Source organism: Monodelphis domestica, chromosome 1 (assembly GCF_027887165.1).
Source record: "Monodelphis domestica isolate mMonDom1 chromosome 1, mMonDom1.pri, whole genome shotgun sequence".
In the NCBI taxonomy this organism is placed as follows: Eukaryota; Metazoa; Chordata; class Mammalia; order Didelphimorphia; family Didelphidae; genus Monodelphis; species Monodelphis domestica.
Genome location: NC_077227.1, coordinates 759,664,492 through 759,682,886, shown reverse-complemented (window position 1 = coordinate 759,682,886; position 18,395 = coordinate 759,664,492). Strand labels below are relative to the sequence as shown.

General features: G+C 64.0%; 3 protein-coding genes across 10 annotated transcripts in view; 2 read left to right on the top strand and 1 right to left on the bottom strand.

Moving 5' to 3' along the window:
* The first annotated feature begins 4,632 nt into the window (after window positions 1-4,632).
* On the top strand, window positions 4,633-6,132 carry MRPL19 (mitochondrial ribosomal protein L19). The gene is made up of 6 exons (XM_001365594.4): window positions 4,633-4,879; window positions 4,972-5,065; window positions 5,166-5,284; window positions 5,377-5,511; window positions 5,581-5,762; window positions 5,839-6,132. The coding sequence occupies exons 1-6, from the start codon at window positions 4,648-4,650 to the stop codon at window positions 6,061-6,063; spliced, it is 987 nt and encodes a 328-aa protein (XP_001365631.2). The 5' UTR covers window positions 4,633-4,647; the 3' UTR covers window positions 6,064-6,132.
* On the bottom strand, window positions 6,101-16,019 carry GCFC2 (GC-rich sequence DNA-binding factor 2). Of its 3 annotated transcripts, none has more exons than XM_056824936.1 (18): window positions 15,885-16,019; window positions 11,978-15,481; window positions 11,667-11,729; window positions 11,330-11,470; window positions 11,026-11,129; window positions 10,645-10,763; window positions 10,017-10,203; window positions 9,810-9,933; window positions 9,609-9,669; window positions 9,429-9,514; window positions 8,681-8,880; window positions 7,872-8,007; window positions 7,640-7,761; window positions 7,280-7,356; window positions 6,829-6,895; window positions 6,604-6,750; window positions 6,369-6,490; window positions 6,101-6,288 (listed from the first exon to the last, which is right to left on the bottom strand). In XM_056824936.1, exons 2-18 carry the CDS (start codon window positions 12,342-12,344, stop codon window positions 6,168-6,170), a joined length of 2,244 nt encoding a protein of 747 aa, XP_056680914.1. In that variant the 5' UTR covers window positions 12,345-15,481; window positions 15,885-16,019; the 3' UTR covers window positions 6,101-6,167. The 3 variants fall into 3 exon arrangements, with proteins under 3 accessions (XP_056680914.1, XP_056680901.1, XP_056680910.1); XM_056824923.1 differs by having other exon boundaries at window positions 10,017-10,231; window positions 10,646-10,763; XM_056824932.1 differs by having other exon boundaries at window positions 7,872-7,986; window positions 10,017-10,231; window positions 10,646-10,763.
* A 1-nt stretch (window position 16,020) lies between these two features.
* The window catches only part of ITSN2 (intersectin 2), a 47,866-nt gene continuing 45,491 nt past the window's right edge, over window positions 16,021-18,395 (top strand). For all 6 annotated transcript variants that reach the window (XM_056824914.1, XM_056824922.1, XM_056824911.1 and 3 more), the window contains exon 1: window positions 16,021-16,160. The gene's annotated coding sequence lies outside the window, so the exon portion shown is untranslated. The remainder of the gene's footprint in view (window positions 16,161-18,395) is intronic.

The window sequence follows — 18,395 nt, the reverse complement described above, 5'->3', positions numbered from 1 at the left end:
CAGGCGTGTGCCACAAAGTTGGCAGCAGGGGTTCCAGGCTTTCCAATTGGAGGTGTTTCCTGGCCTGGCAATCTGGGGGCACCCTCTGGGCTTTGTGCCACTGGGAGCCCCCACGGGCCGCTCCCGAAGCAGATCTCGTCTGGGGGGGGCAAAAGAAGTGAGTAGCTGCCCCCACCCCATGTGGCTTCTCTCTTCCTTTCAGAGCTTGGCCCCTCCCTCCTTTGGGCGGGCACATTCCTCCCCAGGAGCTGCCAGGGCTTGCCACCTGAGCTGGAGGGCTCAGGATCCTCCCCCCCTGCTCTGAAGCTCTTTGTGATGGGGGAGGGAGGGAGGGAGGGAGGGAGGGAGGGCCAAGGAGAGCGAACTGAGGCAGCTCTTGGTCCATCAGCCAGCAACAATGGAGAGGTCTGTTGTCTGTTCCAGGAGGACTTGCCCGCCTTCCAGTGCCTCACCAGCCCTGCTGAGTGCTGCCAGAGGTGAGCCAGAGGAGCCTGGGGGCCATAGGGAGCTTTTGCCAGGTTTGCCACTGCCACCCTCAAAGATGGGAGACCCAAGCAGGGCTGCGGATCCCCGATAGAGTTCTGAAAGGAAAGAGGAGGGAGAAAGGCATCTGCTGGCATCCATCAGGCTGGGCAGCCCACAGGTGAAGGGCACCAATCTAAGCAGGAAGCCAGGAACCAAGAAGGCCAAGGGCCGATGCCCAAAGCCTGTGTGCCGCCGGCACAAGGAGCCAAGTGGGACCTCCTGGCAGAAGCCCTGAAATCTGGATCCCTCTTGGGAAAGAACAGGGTGCATGAGCCGGGGGCATCGAGAGAAGACTGAGCAGCACAGTGGAGAACGTTTGGGGGAAGGTCAACGGAAGGAGGCCCGGAGAGAGATTGCCACTGAGGAAATGGGTGAGAGAAGATGGCGAGCCTGGAGCTCCCTTTCAGGAAAGGGAGAATAGCCAAGCCCTTCTTGCCTTGCCACAAGGAGGATCCTGCAGCCTTCACAAGGCGGAAGAGCCCCGAGAGCCAGTTCTCATCTAGCCTGGATGCCAAGAGGGAGGAGGGGCAGTGGGCAGGGCCTCTCCATCCCGGAGATTCTTAGTAAGAGAAGGAAGGATGGTTGGCCCCAAATATACCCCCAAAGCCAGGCACATGGACCTCCAGGACCCAGGGGAGAATGGGCAAGGCCAGCTCCTCTCTCCCTGTGGAGGCCTGGCTTGCTGCTGGCCTCCATGAGACAGGGGCCCCCAAAAGGACACATGTACCCAGGGGTATGGCTGGCCAACGAGGAGGGCAAGGTCAGGAGGAGAGGGCTCTCAAAGTGCCCCTGAAGCCTAGCTCTGGAGCCATCGGCATGGCGAGAAGCATCTCCGCTCTGATTGCTTTGGTCAGGGAGGCAGCCCTTCCCGTGCTAGCTGGGTTTGCTGTGGACCAGACAAGGAGGCTGGGCAGGCGGCGTGGGGCTCCCTCAGGACAGGGGTGGCCTCTGCTTCTCTGCATGGGCTTCCCAGGCACTCAAGGCCTACTGAATCCTCTTATTAGAAAGGCAAGAACACAGCTGAGGCCAAACAGCAGTGGGCAGTGCCCAGCGCAGCTTCTATCTGCCTGAGGAAGCGATCCTGGCTCAGATCAATGCTGCATCCATCTCCACGGCCACCAGGGTGAGGCGAGGAAAGCGGGGCTGCATGGCCTGCCCCTCTCAGGGTCCTTCTTACTGTGGAAGAGGCATGAAGAAAGAGAGGACTTACAAGCCCAGCCAAGCAAGAAACAAAGCTGGGGACCTGATCTGTCATGGTGGATATTCCAAAATGGAATGTTCCCAGGAGAGGCAGTGGGAGCTGGCCAGGGGGAGGAACTGATTCTCTCTTGGGGGTTACTGACCAAGGGAGAGTGGCTTTTTCTGATCTAAGCAGAGAGAGACCTTTGGGGGGCTACTGGAGTTTGGCTGTGAAGAAATTAACTTTTGTTGGTGGCTTTGTGTAGTTGGAAGGAGAAAAGAAGATTTAACAGCTGTCCTCCATGTCTCCGGATGGAGTCACAGCAGTGACAAGACTGACATTTTCCATAATGCTCCTAATTCTCCTTGTAGAATAGGGACAAACCTCATCCCTCTCACCTCCACTTCCATCCTGTCCTGTCTTTCCCAATAAACCTCCTTACCTGAGAAAGAGAACAAGAGCATCTTCTCTAGACCTCAGAGTTCGCCTCTGAGTTACACAAAAAGGAAAAGGGGCAGGAAGGCATGGGTGGAAACTGGGAGGTGAAGGGTGGCATTGAGGGAGGAAGGGTAGGAAACATCTTAACTTATTAGCCATTAGTGATCAATAGGCAGCTCCAGAGCAATCCCCTCTAGCAGGATCTCTCCTCTATCTCCATTATAACTAGGCAGCCCCATGTCCCCTAGCAGCATTGCTCCAGTCAGCCAGAGTATATTCCAGTTACCACAACCAGAAATAGTTTCCACACAGATTATCTAACTTATTACATCACCCACGATGGCAGTGGGGAGGGTACAGCAGAACAGGGACAGAGAGGGACGCTCCAGGACCCTGCTGGGAAGAGGTGGCTGCCTCCTTCCAGGCCAGGACCGGATGCCTGGAAGGGAAGGGCGAGCTCACTGAGGCTAGGCTGGCTGGGAGGCCCACCATCGCCCCTAAAGTCAGCACTAGGAAGCCTGCAGAAATGGGGGAAGTCACTGGAGTCTTTGGTAGCCCCCTCCCTGCTGACAGGAAGTGGGCTGCTTCCCTTCCTGTGTACACAGGCCTCTGCTAGGATGTGGGACAGCAGAACTGCTTCTACATTGGCTGCCTCTCCACCCCCCATTAGCCCAGAGGCCTGGGGGAGGCTGACAGAGCCCAAGGAGCCATGGGAGAAACAGGCTGAGTGGGCAGATGGGGAGAAGCCCAGCCAGAGCCAGTGGTCATTTGAGGCCAGGGTCAGCCCTTCCCTCCTCAGCCGCAGTCCTGGACCTGAGTCAGTCTCTAGAAGCCTGACACTGTGAGGGGAGGCTGGCCCTGGCTAAAGGTCCCAGGTGCCTCTGCTGGCCTCCCCCAGCCCTCACTGTCCAATAGGTTTTCCAGTCCTCTTTCCCCCTTTCCTCTCAGCTACCGCCCTCCTTCGTGGGGTTGCTGCCCCTCTGGGCCATGTCCCTGATGGGTAGAGGGTTCCATGGATGAAAGGCCTGGGCTGTGTGGGAATCCGAGACCACCATGAAGGAATCCCTGTCCACCATGGCTAGGAAGTTCTGATGTGGCCTTGAAGCTATCTCCCTCTCCAAACAGCTGCTTCTAGTTGGAGCTGGCTCCCCCTCTGCCATCAGCACTGCCTGGGAGAATGCTCCTCCCACCCCCAGCAGGTGGGCAGAGATGGAAAAGCCAGGCACAGTCAAGGCTGGAGGGGGAGCAAGGAGTGCTGGTGCATGGTTGGTGGAGCTGTCAGTACAACCATTGTAGCACAATGCAGATAAAGAGGTGAAAATGTCTGACCTGAGACTCTTCTACCAGGCTTATCCCTGAGGAGATCACCCAGAGATCCCCCAGCATTCCCAGAAGTGCCTCAAGGTGCCAGAAGGAATCAGGGCTGGGAGGCTACAAGCTGCCTCCGTGGATCTGACCAGGGCTCAAGACAGGAAACAGCCTTGTCTTCTCAGTGTGGGGTGGGGTGGCGCTGCTTTCTCTTTCTCACTCTCTTCATCTGTTCTGAGGCAAAAGAGCCATAAGGGGCAGGCAATGGGAGTTAACACAGCTAAGTAACGTATCTGAGGCCTGATCTGAAAATGGCGAGCCTGGCTCTCTATCCACTGAGCTACCTTGCCATCTCTTCTGCTAATGTATCCTAGAACCTGGACCCCAACTAAGGCTAAGCTCCTGAGGCCTGGGCTCCGGCTCCACCCTCTTCCCCATTTACAGCCTACCCCAGTCACACTGACCAAGACCGCAGGATTGAGCCCTGAACTTATTTGGGCCAAGTCTGGTTCCTCTATTATCTTAGAGGACCCCCCTGGGGCTGCTTGTTCAGTCAGCCTCAAGAGCTTTTTCCTGGGGTGGAAAAAAAAAAAGCCTTTGGGCCCAGCCATATACAAGCAATCTGGGCTGCCCCCAAGTGGAAGGAGTTGCCTTGCTAGGGGTGAGCTCCCCATCATGGGAGGGATCCAAGTAGGGACCAAAGGGTCCCTTGCGAGAGGATTCTCCCCCCCCAAAAAGGTCTCTGAAGTCCTTTCCTGGAGAGGAGGGAGCCCCTCAAACCCCTGCAGACACCCCGAGGCCTTAGGAAAGGGGGGGCGGCTTGAAGGAGGGGTTTGGAGATGTCAGAACACCCAGCTGGCTCAGCTCCCTGAGGCAGCCCCTACCTCTCTCAGGACCCCCCCCCCCCAAGACCCTGGAGGGGGCAGCCACTTCCTTGTTAGGCTCATGTGACAGATGAGGAAACCGAGGCAGAGCTTAGTGACTTGCCGAGGGCCACACAGCCAGGAAGTGTCTCGAGTCTTTCGGCTCTAGGAGCTGCCCCTAAGCCTACGGGCCAGATGCTGCACTGATCACTGTCGAATTCAGAACGTCTTCATTGCTTACGGGAGGCACCCAAAGCTGTTTGCAGGGGCTTCAGAAGGCTACTAGGGAGCCCTTGCTTGGAAGGCACTCAAACAGGCCCCGCCCCCCAGCCCATGCCCTCTCCGCGTCTTAGCGGCTGCCCCCTCGCGGCCTTGGAGCAGAAAGGCAGTGTCGGGAGAAGCACCGCTTGGCAAACGGCTGCGTTTGGCCCGCGCCGGCTACCGTCCACCGTCACGTGCCACACGCTGAGCGCAGACCCTGAAAATATGGCGGCGTCCGCGGGCCTCGCGTCCGCCTTCCTCTTTCGCCTCCGTCTCGGAGCCGCGCCGCGTGTGTCCACCTGCCGTAAGACCGGGGGGTTGGGGGGGTTACGCCGGGTCCCCGAGCTCCGGAGGGAGGGGCCTCCTCTTCCCCTCTCACGCGTCTCTGTCCCGCAGGCGCCCTCTCTGGCCCCGGGGCCCCCGCGGGCTTTCAGCCGCCCCCCAAGCCGGTCATTGTGGACAAGAGGCGGGAGCCGGAGCGGGAGCGCAGGTGAGCCGGCGGGCCGGGCCGAGCCGACCACGGGGTGGTTAGAAGGCGAGCCTGCGGCCCAGGGCGCCCGCCCCGTCCCCTGGCAATGCTGTCCCTGCAGGTTCCTAAGCCCCGAGTTCATCCCTCCCCGCGGGCGGACGAGGCCGCTGAAGTTCCAGCTGGAGCGCCGGGACATGCTGCAGCGGCGGAAGGTCCTGCACATCCCCGAGTTCTACGTGGGTGCGTGGGCAGGGGGCGCCGCGGGCGGGGGCGGGGCCGCGGCCGCGGGCGGAGGGCGGGACGGGCCTCACTGGAGCCTCTGCTCCGCGCAGGGAGCATCCTGGCCGTCACCTCGTCGGACCCTCACGCCAAGGGCAAAAGCAGCCGCTTCCTGGGCATTTGTACCCAGAGGTCGGGCCAGGGCCTCGGGGCCACCTTCGTTCTGCGCAACATCATCGAGGGCCAAGGTGGGTGCTGGGGCTGCTGAGGGGGCGGGGCGGGGCTGGCTCCTCCCCCTGACCGGGCCCTCCCCCCAGGGGTGGAGATCTGCTTTGACCTGTACAGCCCGCGGATCCAGGAAATCCAAGTGATGCGGCTGGAGAAGCGCCTGGACGACAACCTCATGTACCTGCGCGACGCCCTGCCCGAGTACAGCACCTTCGAGCTGGACATGAAGCCCGAGGCCCCCGCCTCCAGCGGGGAGGTCCCCGTGAACCCGGTGGGTGGGCGGGGCCGGCGGGGGCGGGGCGGGGAGCCGGCCGGCCCCGCCCCTCATCCTCCGCTCCTCCCTTCAGCTCCAGGTCAAAATGAAGCCCAAGCCTTGGTCCAAACGCTGGGAGCGGCCCAAGTTCAACATCCGGGGCATCAGGTTCGACCTGTGCCTCAGCGAGGAGCAGCTGCAGGAAGCCCGCAAGTGGAGCCGCCCCTGGCTCGAGTTCGACATGATGAGGGAGCGGCCCACGGAGGCCCTGGAGGCCCAGATCTGGGAGGAGATAGAGGCGGCCCGGCGGGGGCCCTGAGGGGGCGGGGCCACAAACACACATGCGCACACACACAGCGCGGGCACAATAAAGTTTATCTGGCTCCTCCGGCGTGGCTGCTTCTCCGCCCTCCCCTCCCCCCTTCACAGCTGGCCAGCCACGTGGGGGCTCAGCGCGGCCAGCCCGTTTCTTTCCACAAAGGCCCGGGCCTGGGCCAGAGCCTTCATCTTCACCAAGAGGAGGACCAGGTCCCGCACGGCAGACCTGCAGGCCAGAAGCAAGTGTCACGGCGCTGGCCAGGGAGCGGCGGCCGCCCAAGCCCTGTGCCCGCGGGCGCCCCTCACCCGAGCCCGGCGTCCTGGTCGTGCAGCTGCTGCGCGGCCCGGGCCAGCGCCTGGGCAAGGCTGGCGAGCCGAGGGATGCAGGACCCCGCGCCGAGCCAGCTCTCCGGGAGACTCTCCACCACCTGGTCGGCCACACATAGAGGCATTAGTCAGTGGGGCTCCCTCCTACAGGCCCCGCCCCCGCTTCCGGTCAATGCCCCGCCCACTCGCCCAGGAGCGGCTGGGGGCGCCTCACCCTGCGGTACTTGTCAAGCACGTCTGGCGCAGGGCTGGCATTGGAGAGCGCGACGACCAGGTAGCGATTGAGCAGCTTGTCCAGGGCCAGCTCCTGTAGGGTGTCGTCCAGGACGAGGCCATCCCAGAGGAGGATGTTGTTCCAAAGCTGCAAGCGAGTCCCGGAGCCGTTGTGGCGCACAGCATAGGGCGAGGCAGACCCCCCCCCCCCCCCCCAAGGGCTCACCTTCACTGCGGACCAGAACTGTCGCTCCTGGAACGCGGCGTGTGGCAGGGCTCTGTCCTCCACGACCCTGCGCCCAGAAAGGAGGGGATGAGGCGGCCGCTCTGCCCGGTGCCCAGGCAGAGGCCACTGCCCACAATCAGCCGCACGGCACCCTCCAGCCCCTTGTGGCCTGCTGCTCTGGTTCCTGGAGCTGGGAATCTGGGAAGCACCATGGCCGCACCCTTGTTCTAGGAGCAGCCAGGGCGGGGCGGGACAGGGTGGCGCCCCAGGCAGGGCCACTCTTCACTGCAGAGAAGGGCAGCACCATCCCAGGAGACCGGTGCCACTCGGGCATGGACAGGGACCCCCTTGGGTGGGAGTTGGGGCAGGAGTGGGGCGTCCCAGGGACCAGCCTCCAAGTGGGGGCATGATGGGGGGCCTGGAGGGGGTACGGCGAGCGCGGTGCTCTCACCGTTTAGGATAAAGGGGAATGAAGACATCTTCCTCGATGGCCCTCTTCAACCTCCAGACAACAGAGTCCATCAAATCCTAGTGTTCGGAGCACTCAGTCACTTCAGAAAGCTGGGGGGAGCCAAGGATGCTCCCCCTGCCTCTGTGTGAGGGGACGGCAAGCTGGAGGCCACTGTACCCCCCCCCCCCCCTTTGGAGCTCATCTTTGTCCATCTGCCCGTTGCCTCCGTTCACCCCTCTGAAGAGGCGCCCTGGCCCCTGCCCTTCCCATTGGTGCTGGCTGAGCCACTGCTGAGATCCTGGCCACCTCCCCCAGGAAGCCTGCCTGGATCCCTCTGGGCCCGAGGGGGAGCCCCCTGACCTGAGTGGCGAGCCCCGTTCCGCCTCCTGCAGCTGCCCGCAGGCCGAGCACTTCCCTACAGCGCTGCACAAGGCTCCTGGTCTGCGAGGTGGACAGAGGGTCCCAGAGGCATCGGACAAAGCCTGGAAGAGATGCCCTGTTCCTGGGGTGCTCTGACTCCCTGGCAGCCTTTGCCCGTGGTGGAAGAACAAGGGAGCGGAGCAGGGCGCTGCGGGCAGCAGGAGGGCCGTACCCGTGAGGTAAGGAAGCACCGTCTTGTCTAGAGCAGCTGGCAGGATCCCCCCGTCGGGGCCGTCTTCCCCTGGGCCGCCGGCGAATTCCTGCACAGACTGGAACCAGGCCATGCACTGCAGGGGGGCGCAGTCCGGCTTAGGAGCAAGCAACACGGAGCCTGGTGAGCTGGGCCAGGCCCTGCCTCTGACAAGAACCGCCGCCACCTCCCAGGACGGCTCCAGCCTCATCTTCTACGAGGGCAAGGCCTGGGCCACGTGATGAAGTGAGTGGCCGCATCTATGAGGCCAGATTCAAACCCGGGCCTGGCTCGCTCTCCTGAGTCAGCTGGCCAGCAAGTCGGGCATCTGTCCTCTCTGGCCCTTGGGCACTGGGCAGGAGTCCGAACAAAGCCAGCTCTAGACAGCAGGCAGGAGGGAGGGCCCCCAATGAAGAGGGCGTGGGGAAGGCTTCCTGGAGGAGGGGAGGTTCTAGTGGCAACTAACAGGAAGCTGCTGGGGGAGGACGACAGCCAGATCCCCAAGGGAAGGAGAGGAGGGGGCCCGGGACAGCCCCCAGGATGGAGCCCCAACAAAGGAAACTGAGGACGAGCATGCGGGGAGGGAGCGGCAGGGAAACATGGGCAGAAAACGGTCGGGGCGGCTGTCAGATCGGGGCCTGAGAGGTGGGCTTGGGAGGAACAGGGTGCAGCTGAGGATGAAAGCAATCCCATCTCGGGGGCGGCCAGGGGGCTCCACCGCCCAGCCCGGAGCGGACACGGGACCGATCTAGGGCCGGAGAGGGGGAGCCGCCGGCGGTCAGCACGAATACCTCGAGGGGGTTCCAGTCCAGCATCTGAAGCCGGATGAAGGGCCCGAGAAGTTTGGGGAGGCAGAGGCTGGCGTAAGCGTCGCGGTAGGAGTCGGGGAAGCGCTCGCGCCACTGCTCGAATCTCAGCAGGATCTTCCGGCTGTCAGAGAAGTCCTCGCCGACGTCCTCAAACACCCTATGGCCGCGCCGCGAGATGTCCCCTGCGGGCCGGAAGAGAGCGCGGGGCGGCCCTGAGCGGGATCCTGCCACGACGTGGCCGTCTGCCCGGGCCTGCTTTCAGGGGGGCCCAGGCGGAGCCCCAGAAGGAGAGGCACCGCCTAACGGGCCGATGGAGGGGGACGGCTGGGACGCACCCAAGCGGCGACGCTCCCCAGAGAGCCAAGAAGAACCCGGCCCGGAAACTCTCCCGAGCAGAGGGGGGGCGACAGCCAAAGAGGAGGGCCCGGAAGTCCCTGAACGTCAGGCGGCGGCGCTGAAAGGAGCCAGGCGGACGGACTGCGAGTCCTGGGTTCCAATCTGGCCCGGGACCCCCCACGGCTGGGCCCTGGCCTCTCCTCTGGCCGGGGCCTGATGCAGCTCCGCTTCAGAGACCGAAGGAGGAAAGGCACACGCAGAGGGTTCTGGGAGGGATCCCGGCGCAGACCAGGGGAACGTCCTAGCCTGGGCGGCCGGAGGGAGGGGCACACACTCGTCACACGCGTGCGCACACGCTTACACACAGTCACACGCCGAGCCGACAAGCACCGACCTTGCCTGTCCCGGAGGTCGGCCTCCTCCTCTGGTTCCTCTTCGCTGGACGGGCCTTCCCGAGGCTGCGGGCGGCTTCCCTGCGACCTGCCGGGGGACGACAGAGGGCGGCCTCTTCTCAGCGAGGGCCGGCGCCGGAGCCCTTCCCGGCCGCCCGCCCCGGCCGGCTCTCGCTGGCTACCTCCGGGCCGCGGCCTGTTCGCAGAGTCCGGGGGCGTCCGGGGCGCAGTCCGTGCTCCTGGCTGAACGACAGAGCGGCGGCCGGCCCGTGAGCTCAGCACGGGGAGCCAGTGAGCCCGTTCGCCCCCCCCGGCTGCCCCTTCTGCCCGCGCTGGTCCTGCGACGGGGCGCCCCAAGCTCGCCTCCTCCCCGGGCCGCTCACCCGCCAGCTGCTGCAGGTGCGCCGCTTCGCTGCGGAGCTCCTCCTGCCGCCGCTTCAGGCGGGAGGCGGCCCGATCCCGGAGGAGGGCGCGCAGGGCCGACTCCAGCGCCTCGATGGCCGCCGTCTGAAAGGCCACAGCAGCCGCGTGAGGGGCCGCTCGCTGGCCCAGGAGCCCCGAGGCCCTCGAGGGCCCCCCTGAGGCCGCACCTTCTCGCTCAGGCAGTCGAGCAGCACCGCCAGGTAGTCCTTCAGGCTCCTGTAGAAGGCGTAGGTCGGGGCCGGGTCCGGCGCCTCCTGCAGGGCCGCCACGGCCTTCCTGGCGCTGTCGGCGTCCTGCCGGCGGCACTCGTACTCCCTCTGGTGGCAGCGGTGCACGTCCTCCAGGGACGCCAACCTGCCCGCGGACCAGAGCCGGTGACCCCCGGCCAGAGTTGGGGTGAAAAAGCCGGGAAGCACCTCCGTGACCTCGAGGACGGCCCAAAGGAGACCCCTCCCCAGCCTTGGGCGGCCCGCTGGATCCGGCCCGGAGGAGCCTCAGAGGGTCGGGCCTCGGGGACCGTCTGGGCGGCCTGAGGAAGCGTCCAGGAGGGCTCGGGGGCACCCCCAGAGGCCGGCCCAGGCGGGAAGCTCCCTGGCCTTTTGCGCCCCAGCAGAGGGGAGGCCGGCAGAAAAGCTGTGGCCCCGAGCCTGCGCTTAGCCAGTCAACGTGCTGGGGCCGCCCGTCAGGAGCCCTCCCCCCCTGCTCTGGCTGCCGGCCCCCTGACCCCTTCAGACCATCCTCGCCCCGCCCTGTCCGGCTGTGGCCCCCCCCACTCTTGCGCCCTGCACCACTGACCGGCTGCTGAGCTGCTTCTTGATGCTCTCCAGGCTCACGGGGGGGAAGGAGCCGGCCCAGTCGGACACTCTCTTCCCTGCGGGGCCCGTCGGGACGTGGCAGAGGCCCGAGGCTGGTCCCTAAAACACCAGAGACCAAGAACGTCCTTTCTTTGCCCTCCAGAGCTGGGGGAGCAGCCGCAGCGCCCCCCCACCTCGGGCCCTTTCCAGGCCTCCCTCCCCTTCCGAGGTGGAGGCGAGCTGCAGCGGCTGTTGGTGCCGTGGGTCACCCGGCCAAGGCAGGACGGCCCAGGCGCCGCCCACGGGCCCAACTGTCAGGAAGTCGAGGCCGGAGTCATCCCGAAAACTTAAAGGGGGTCTGTGGGAGGGCCTCCGCGCTCACCCCTCCAGGGACTCGGAGTGCCTTCCTCATCTGCTGGGTCTCCCAGGCGTCCTGGGCCTCCTCCTCGGAGCTTGCAGCATCGGGGCCTTCGCTGCTGCAGGAGGCTAGAGTGGAGAAGGAGGAGGAGGGAATGAGGAAGGCTCCAGCCCTCAACAAGGCAGCAGCTTCTGCTCAGGCCATGGGCAGCCCAGGGGCTTGACTCCTCCCGCCCGTGGAGGGGACCAAAGGGACACGCGGGGGCTGTTGGTGGAGGGGCTGAAGAGGGGAGGCCCGCCCACGCGGGATGGCCCAGCGGGGTCCTCACTCGCTTGGCCTCGGGGGTCAGGCTCATCCTCGGAGTCGCTGTCACTGCTCCCCTTCAAAGCAAGGCCGCGCTGCCGGGGACTCCCACTCAGAGGGAGGAAGTCTGCGTGGGCCGGGGCTCGCGGCGGATCAGAGAGGCGGCCTGGAATGCAGGTGGGCGGCTTCAAGGCCCCTCTTGGGCGAGCATTTTCCACCTCACCGCGCCCCGCCCCGCCCCAGCAAACAGGCCCCCGCCCCGGGCAGAGGCTCCGCCCCTAAGCCCGGCGAGTCCCGCCCCCAACCCAGGCTCCTCCTCTCGGCGGCTTCCCGCCCTCGACCATCTGCCACGCCGCGCCCACCTGCCGAGTCCCCGCTGTTCCCGGAGAAGTCCTGGGCCTCGCGCTTCGGAGCTGGCCGGGTCTCTGGGGAAGCCCGAGAACGGCGATGCCGGTTAGCGCCAGGCGCAAGAAGGGGAAGCGCTCCAGGGCCAAGGGGCGTGTCCCTCCTCCCGCGGACCTTCAGGCCCGGCCCCCCCCCCCCCCCCCCCCCCGTCAGAGGTAAACCGAGGCGGAAGCCCCGCCCCGCCCCGCCCCGCGGAATCCCGCAGATCCCGCCCGGAAGAAGGGGCCTCCCGGCTTTGCGCGGAGCGTGCCCCAGCCCCCAGACAGACCTGCACGGCGGGAAGTTGCCCAGACGCGGGCGCGGCCCCGACTCCCTGAGGCCCCGGATGCGCGCTCGGAGGCACGGCCGGTGAGGCCCGAATCGGGACTGGGCTCAGGGTCGAGGTCGGGGTCAGAGCTGGAGCCCGAGTCCGCCTGGCGCCGGCGGAAGTTCCGTGGAGGCCGCTGAGACATGGTCGGAGTGCACTGTGCCGCCACTTTCGGCGCCTGCGCAGTGGAGCCCATGCCATTGGCCCTCGGTTCTGCCTGGCCCCGCCCCTCCGCCGGCCTGCCCCGCCCATCCCGTAGTTGTGCAGCCCAGGTTGGAGAGGTGGAGCCCGAGGCCAAATGTGAAGTAGGGGCCTCGGGTCCCTCCATCCATTTTGAGCCCTAGAAAGGTCGGCCCGCTTGAAGGGGACTGGCTGGCTCTGGGGCCAGGTGGCCTTGCTGGACATGGGCCGAGAGCCCATCCAGCATGCAGTCAGGAAAGCCCCTACTATGTGCCAGGCCCTGGGCCGAGCACCGAGACAGAGGACAGCCCAGGGCCAGCAGCCATGCCAGTCTCGGCCCCTCCACCTTCCTCAGCAAAGCACGGGCTCCCGGCCGGCCTACCAGGGGCCACAGTCCCATCAGCCCCGGGACCCCCGCTCTCCAAGAAGCGGCAGCATGCCGGGAGGTCACACCCCTGGGCAGGCCGAGGGACCCAGACTTGGGAAGGGGAGGATGGGGACGAGTTGTTCCAGTGGCCACAAAGGTGGCTGAAGCAGGCTCTGTGGAGCCCAGAGGGCCTGATCAGACATAGAGGAGGCCAGGGCCGCCTGCCGCATCCAGGCCATCCCCAGTCATCTTGACTGTCTCCTGCCTCTGGAAGAGGGAGGGAGGGGAGGCTGCTGATTGTGTACCTCCCTGCCTCACTTCTCTTCAGTTTCTAGCCAGATCTAGAGACCCCACCAAGATGCCATCTTGGTCCTCCTCCGGGATGAAGGATTCCAACCACCCCCAGCCAATCAGCCGCAGCCTCATGCCAGTCCGTCCTCCACTCAGCAGGCCCAGGACTCCTGCTTCCCTTGAGGGCCAAAAGCCAGCTCCTGGCTTTAGCTGCTCAGCTTCTCGCTGGGTGCTCAACCAGACCGGCCTTTCCTTTCTGCCTGGCACTGCTAGCCATCTAGCCTCCTCAGTACCAGTCTACTTAGCATTCTGCTGCTGGCACTGAGTAGGCGTTTAATCGCCGTATTGATCCTGCTGACTGACTATGCACTCTAATGACTGGAGAGCTCCATTGCCAAGGAAGGAAGGAGGAAGTAACTTGATGTGGTCCCTAAGGGGAAGCAGTTGGAACAAGCCTGAGAATTGCCCCATCACCACCAGATGGGAGAACAAGGGGGGAAGCAGCAGAGGGAACACAGGGCAGAGAGAAGGCTTCTCGCTGAGGGACAGAAGGAAGCTTCAGGGGCAGATGTAGAGGGAGAGCATTCCAGGCATGGAAGCCAGAGGAAATGCCCACATCAGGGAAAGGAATAAGCACAATTTTGTTGCCCTTTTGAGCCACTTTACAAATACCCCATTTGATTCTTAAAACAACCCGTGTGGATTTTAGATTCACTCTACCCTGCTTAATCTAGCAGTCAGGAATGTCTACACCCCTGCTTAAGGGTTGTGTTGAGGAATGTAAAAATGGAGACTTGAACTCCGGACTCCAATCCTTAGGAGTCCTTGCTAGCTCCCAGAATGCCCTCTAATCTCACTGAGATTTCCACCTGGGCCAAGGTCAAGAATTTCTATTTAACCAGGCTGTAAAGGCTACTGGGTCTCTTTCCTACTTCCGCTTCGGAGCACATGCGGCAAGATGTGAGTGGCCTAGACATGTGCCTTTCTTATTTGTATTTTCTTTATATTTTAATCTTCCATAAACCTCTAAAAATATAATACTCCTTGCAGAGAGAAACTAATTTCTACCTTGCCTCAGTTTCCCCTAAATTTTAATCGTAACAGTTGAATTTTGGATGACCTATGACAGACATGTGCTAGCAAGTGACAAATCAGAAACAGCTGACAGACCCCTGGGCTGTCCTAAGTCAAGCTTAAGCTACCATTGGTACATGTGAGACGCAGGAAGTGATATAAAAAATGGTCTATATATTAGCAGCACTTCCTCTTGCTGGTCTCTCTTTGGCAGCAGAGGCGTTGAGCCCAGGGTCTCTCTCGGAGACGTTGGATTTGACCAGCAGTGTGGCTCGTGGCAGCATTTTGGCGTCTTGGCGTGGGTCAGGTGAGGCATCTTCCCTGAGCTCTCTCAGAGTTTAGGCTGATTCCTTTTTTTTTCCTTTACCTTTCCTAAACCGCCATCCTCCTAAGAGGCCCCTCATCTCAGAGGAGGCCTCATGGCTGAGGTCTCCGAACTCCCCTTGGCTCAGGTTAGGCTGGAGAAGTCTCATTTCCTTTCTCTCTCTCTCTTCTTCTTAATTCCTTCCCTTTATAGTAATTAAACCACCATAAAATTCCCAAACTGACTTGAGTATTTTTATTGGGATTTGAATTCATCCCTGGCGACCATAAGGATAATATATTCGTCAAAACCCCCTAAAATTACCCCTTATGCCCATGAGGTAGGCGCTAGTAAGATCCCCATTTTATAGTTGGGGAAACTAAGGTAGAGGGTGAATGAAATGCTCTACACAGATATGAGATGGAATGCTGGAAACAGATGCCACTCAGGGGCAGTTGGAATAGTTGGGAACAAGGGTTTCTGGGAGACCAATGAACTGAAGCAGCTCAGTTTCTGAACCCAGGAGAGACAACAGCTCCTATACTCACTTTCTGTGCAGAAGAGAGCATCATGGGAGAGGCTAGGCTTGGCCAACCCATTAGCCACCCCCTTCTCCTGAGGTGATCCTGCTGCACAGCCTAAGGCTCTCGACTTGCCCAAAGTCACATGGCTAGTCAGTGTGCCGGGCTACATTTGAACTCGGGTCCTGCCTGACTCCAGGCCCAGCTCTGGGGTGACGCAGGAGAGCGAGGTGTAAGGGGGAACAAGCTCATGAAGAGCTTTGAAGGCCAAACCAAGCAGAGACGGGGCGCCCCCTGCAGTCAGAGCTCCCGGGCTTTGGGAAGCCCTTCGTGGCTGAATGGCAGGTCCGCTGGAGGAGGCCATGCTCCAGGGAAGGGGCAGGATCGCAGGAGAGAAGGGGGAGGAGGGAGCGCTCAGGAAACGCTCGGCACCGCGCTGGATCTGGGGGTGAGAAGCAGCCATCCACCCGGCCGCGCCCCCATGGAGCCTCCTGGACGCGCTGCTCCCAGCCTTTCCTCTGCCCGAGGGCCCATGGCGGCTCTCCCGCTCCACACACCTCTCTTGGGCCCCTGAGGCCCCCAGGCTGTCCCCCTGCCCCGGGGAGGAGCTTCCGACAATCGGGGAGACGCCGCTGCATTTCTCCGGGCTTCCTCCGTTTCCCCCTGGGTCACCCTAGGGGGCGCTCCAGGCTCCTTCCAGGCCTCTCGTCCGGCCTCTGTCCCCGCCCCTGTCAAGCGAATTCCCTTCTTGTCTCTCGGGAGCCCCGAGAGCTTTTCTCCTGCAGAGGTCAGCGATCCCAGCAGGGGGCTTGGCCGCCGAACTAGGCCGCGCCTGCAGGCATGGCCCGGGGGGCCGCAAGGGCGAAGCCCAGGCCCTGCTCCAACACCTCGGGGCTGGCGGACCCTGACGGGTCCCAGGGAGCTCGGCCCAGCCCCAGCCCCACCCCCTCGCTTTCTCGCGTCCTCCGGTCTCTCCCGCCCCTCCGCCCCCACTGTCTCCACCTCTCACAGTTCTCCTCTCGGGCCCCGCCTCCTCTCCCCTCTCGTCCCTTCAGGTCTCCCCTCTGGGCCCCGCCCCTTCTCCACGCAGGCCCCGCCCCCTCGCCCTCTAATCTCTTCAGGTCTCCTTACCGGGCCTCGCCCCCAGCTTCCGGGCGGCGGCCGTCACATGACGTCCTAGCTGGCGCGGTGACGTAGGATGACGCAGTGGTGACGTAGGGGCGGGGTCGGCGGTGCTGACAGGCGGCTACTGACAGGCTGCGGGCGTAGCAGCTGCTTTCCCTATCGCCCGTCGCTCGTCGCCGATCGGTCCGGAGCTCAGGCGGGGTCCCGGACTCGGGTCTCCGTGAGCGGCCAAAGGAACAGCGCCGGAGGAGGCGGAGGCGGAAGCGGAGCAAGTTGCGGCAGGTGGGGGCGCACGGGGGACGCGGGGGCGCGCGGAAGCAGGAAGCAGGAAGAAGGCCCCGCTTCCGGTAGCGACTTCCGCGGCAGCTCCGGCTGTGGCTGCGGGGGAGGTGGGGGTCAGTCTGACCTGCTCCAGTCTGGCCTCCCCTTCTCGCCGCCACCACCTCCGGACTGCCTGGGATCCCTGGGACGTGGGCGCGGGTGCGGGGCCGGCTGCCTACGCGCGGCCTCGCGTGGGCCGTGTTCTGCAATGCGTGATCTCTCCTGGCTCTGGGAAAACCGAGGCAGGCAGAGGCGATCCCGACTCCTCTCGTGCTGGTCCGTGGGCGAGACCTTGCACGGCGGCTCGGAGGGGACGGAGGAGGAGAAGGGGGGGTACTGGGAGCCTCCTGGTCGGCGCAGGTCTCCCCCACCCATGACCCAAGTCGTCCAAGCTGGGGGGAGACGTGACCGTGGGCGAAGAGGGGGCCTCCCGGTCAGCGTCCCCAGGTAGGGCTCGAGGGTGAGGACGGGGCCGGAGGGCTCCCGAGTTCGGCGTGGCTGACCCAGACCTAGAGGGCTGGGCTGCGTGCTCTCGACCGTGAGATGGCCCTGCAGAAGCCGGGGAGACCTTGTCCGTGAAGCGGGGTGGGGGGCTGGTCGTCCGGCTTGGCGTGGCCCTGACCCTACCGCCAGCCTGTGACCTTGGGGGCCCTGCTCTGCCCCCTCCGTCCAGAAGACATCTTGTGGCCAGGCGCTTCCTCCCTAACCCTCCCCGTGATTGTGGAGGGCAGCCACCCCGGGGCCAGGCAGTGTGCAGACCCTCCTCCCCTCTCCCGGCCTCCAGCAGCCATCCAGGTGATTTCCCCGCACTGGCCTGACTGGGTCCCTCCCCAGCCCTCCTCTTCCTGGCTCATCCCTGTGAAGCCTTCTTTCTGGCTTTCCAAGCCCTTCAGGACCTCCGTTTTCTCTGCTTGATCCTCACTCTGGAACCCTTTCCCAGCTCCTGACAGCTTCCTTGAAGGCCTCCCGGCCCCTCCCTCGCTTGGGCTCGTCCTCTAGATTTGTCTCCTGGGCTGCCAAAGGGCCTGCCTTGGGCCTCTTTTGGGACCCCCAGGGCCCGGCCCATTCCAGGGATTCCCGAGGGAGGCGTGTGCTCGCCCCCTCGGTCACCGAGGCCTGCGTCTCGGGGGCCCAGAACGTCTCCCACCCTGTAGGGAAAGAAAGCGGAAGTCGGGGTTTCCATGGGCTCTGGGCCGAAGCTATTCCAGGAGAGGAAGTCAGCCTGGACTAGCAGAGCCGATAAGGGCCTGCGGCGGGAGGCCTTGCCTTCAGCGCAGCCGGTTCAGGAGAGGAGAGGGCCGGGGCCGGGAGGCAGCGAGGGGCTCGCAGAGGGAGCATCCCCGCCAGCTCCCCCAGGGGGCGGGCACGAAGGCCTGGGGACAGGAGGCGGACTGAAGAGGGAGATGCCGCGGAGCCCTTTGGCGGGCTTCCAGCGTCCGTCCCTTGGCTCAGACACTCGTCTGACACGAGTTCCTGTGTGGGGAAGGGAAAGCGGCCGCGGATGGCGGGGACTGGCCTGGAGCCGCCGGGGGAGGAGGCCGGCAGGGTTTGGCCACACTCCCGCTTTCTCTGGCCGGGGAGCGCTGAGAGATCCCATGTCCACAGCCTGCGGAGGTGAAGCGGCCTGGAATGCATCTCGAGGCTTGGCCATTCCCATTTCACAGAGGAGGACACTGAGGCTTAGGGCGGTGGCCCCGCTTCCAGGGTCGGGTTGTGTGCTGGGAGCAGTGCCCTCCCCATGGCCCTTTGGGCCTCCCAGCCCTTATTAGCTCCGTGCCTCGGACAGGCGGGGCACTCAAGGCCTTGCCCAGGGCTCGGGCTGTCCCGGCAGGGCAGATCACGGCGCCTCCTTCTGTCCCCGGCAGACCCCGGGTGCCTGGGCTCAGCCGAGCTGGCGCGGCCTTGGCTCGGTCCTGTCTGCAGCGGTGCTCCTTCCCCCCGCGGCCCTCCCCCGAACGCATTCTTTGCAGTCCTGGCTCAGGCCTCATCTTCGTGAAGGCCGTCTGGGGTCGGCCGGGCAAGGCCAGCGCCTTCCTTCGGCCCGCTGGGTGCCAGGTGCCGGGCTCGCAGGACAGGGAAGCACCCGAAGGCCATGCCCAGGGGCACGCCCCTAGTAAGTGACTGAGGCTGGATTGGAACTCGGGGCCCCCCGAGACCAGGCCCAGGGCCGCGAAGGGCTTTCCGAGCTCAGCCACA

Excerpts from the sequence above, each read along its gene's own strand:
- MRPL19 (XM_001365594.4), top strand. The coding sequence starts at position 4,648 with ATGCCCTCTCCGCGTCTTAGCGGCTGCCCCCTCGCGGCCTTGGAGCAG. Across the intron at positions 5,285-5,376 it reads CATCCCCGAGTTCTACGTGG|GGAGCATCCTGGCCGTCACC; the intron begins GTGCGTGGGCAG and ends TGCTCCGCGCAG. Across the intron at positions 5,763-5,838 it reads GGGAGGTCCCCGTGAACCCG|CTCCAGGTCAAAATGAAGCC; the intron begins GTGGGTGGGCGG and ends TCCTCCCTTCAG.
- GCFC2 (XM_056824923.1), bottom strand. The coding sequence starts at position 12,344 with ATGGAGGGACCCGAGGCCCCTACTTCACATTTGGCCTCGGGCTCCACC. Across the intron at positions 8,881-9,428 it reads CGACCTCCGGGACAGGCAAG|GGGACATCTCGCGGCGCGGC; the intron begins GTCGGTGCTTGT and ends TCCGGCCCGCAG. Across the intron at positions 6,896-7,279 it reads ATTCCCCTTTATCCTAAACG|GGTCGTGGAGGACAGAGCCC; the intron begins GTGAGAGCACCG and ends TTCTGGGCGCAG.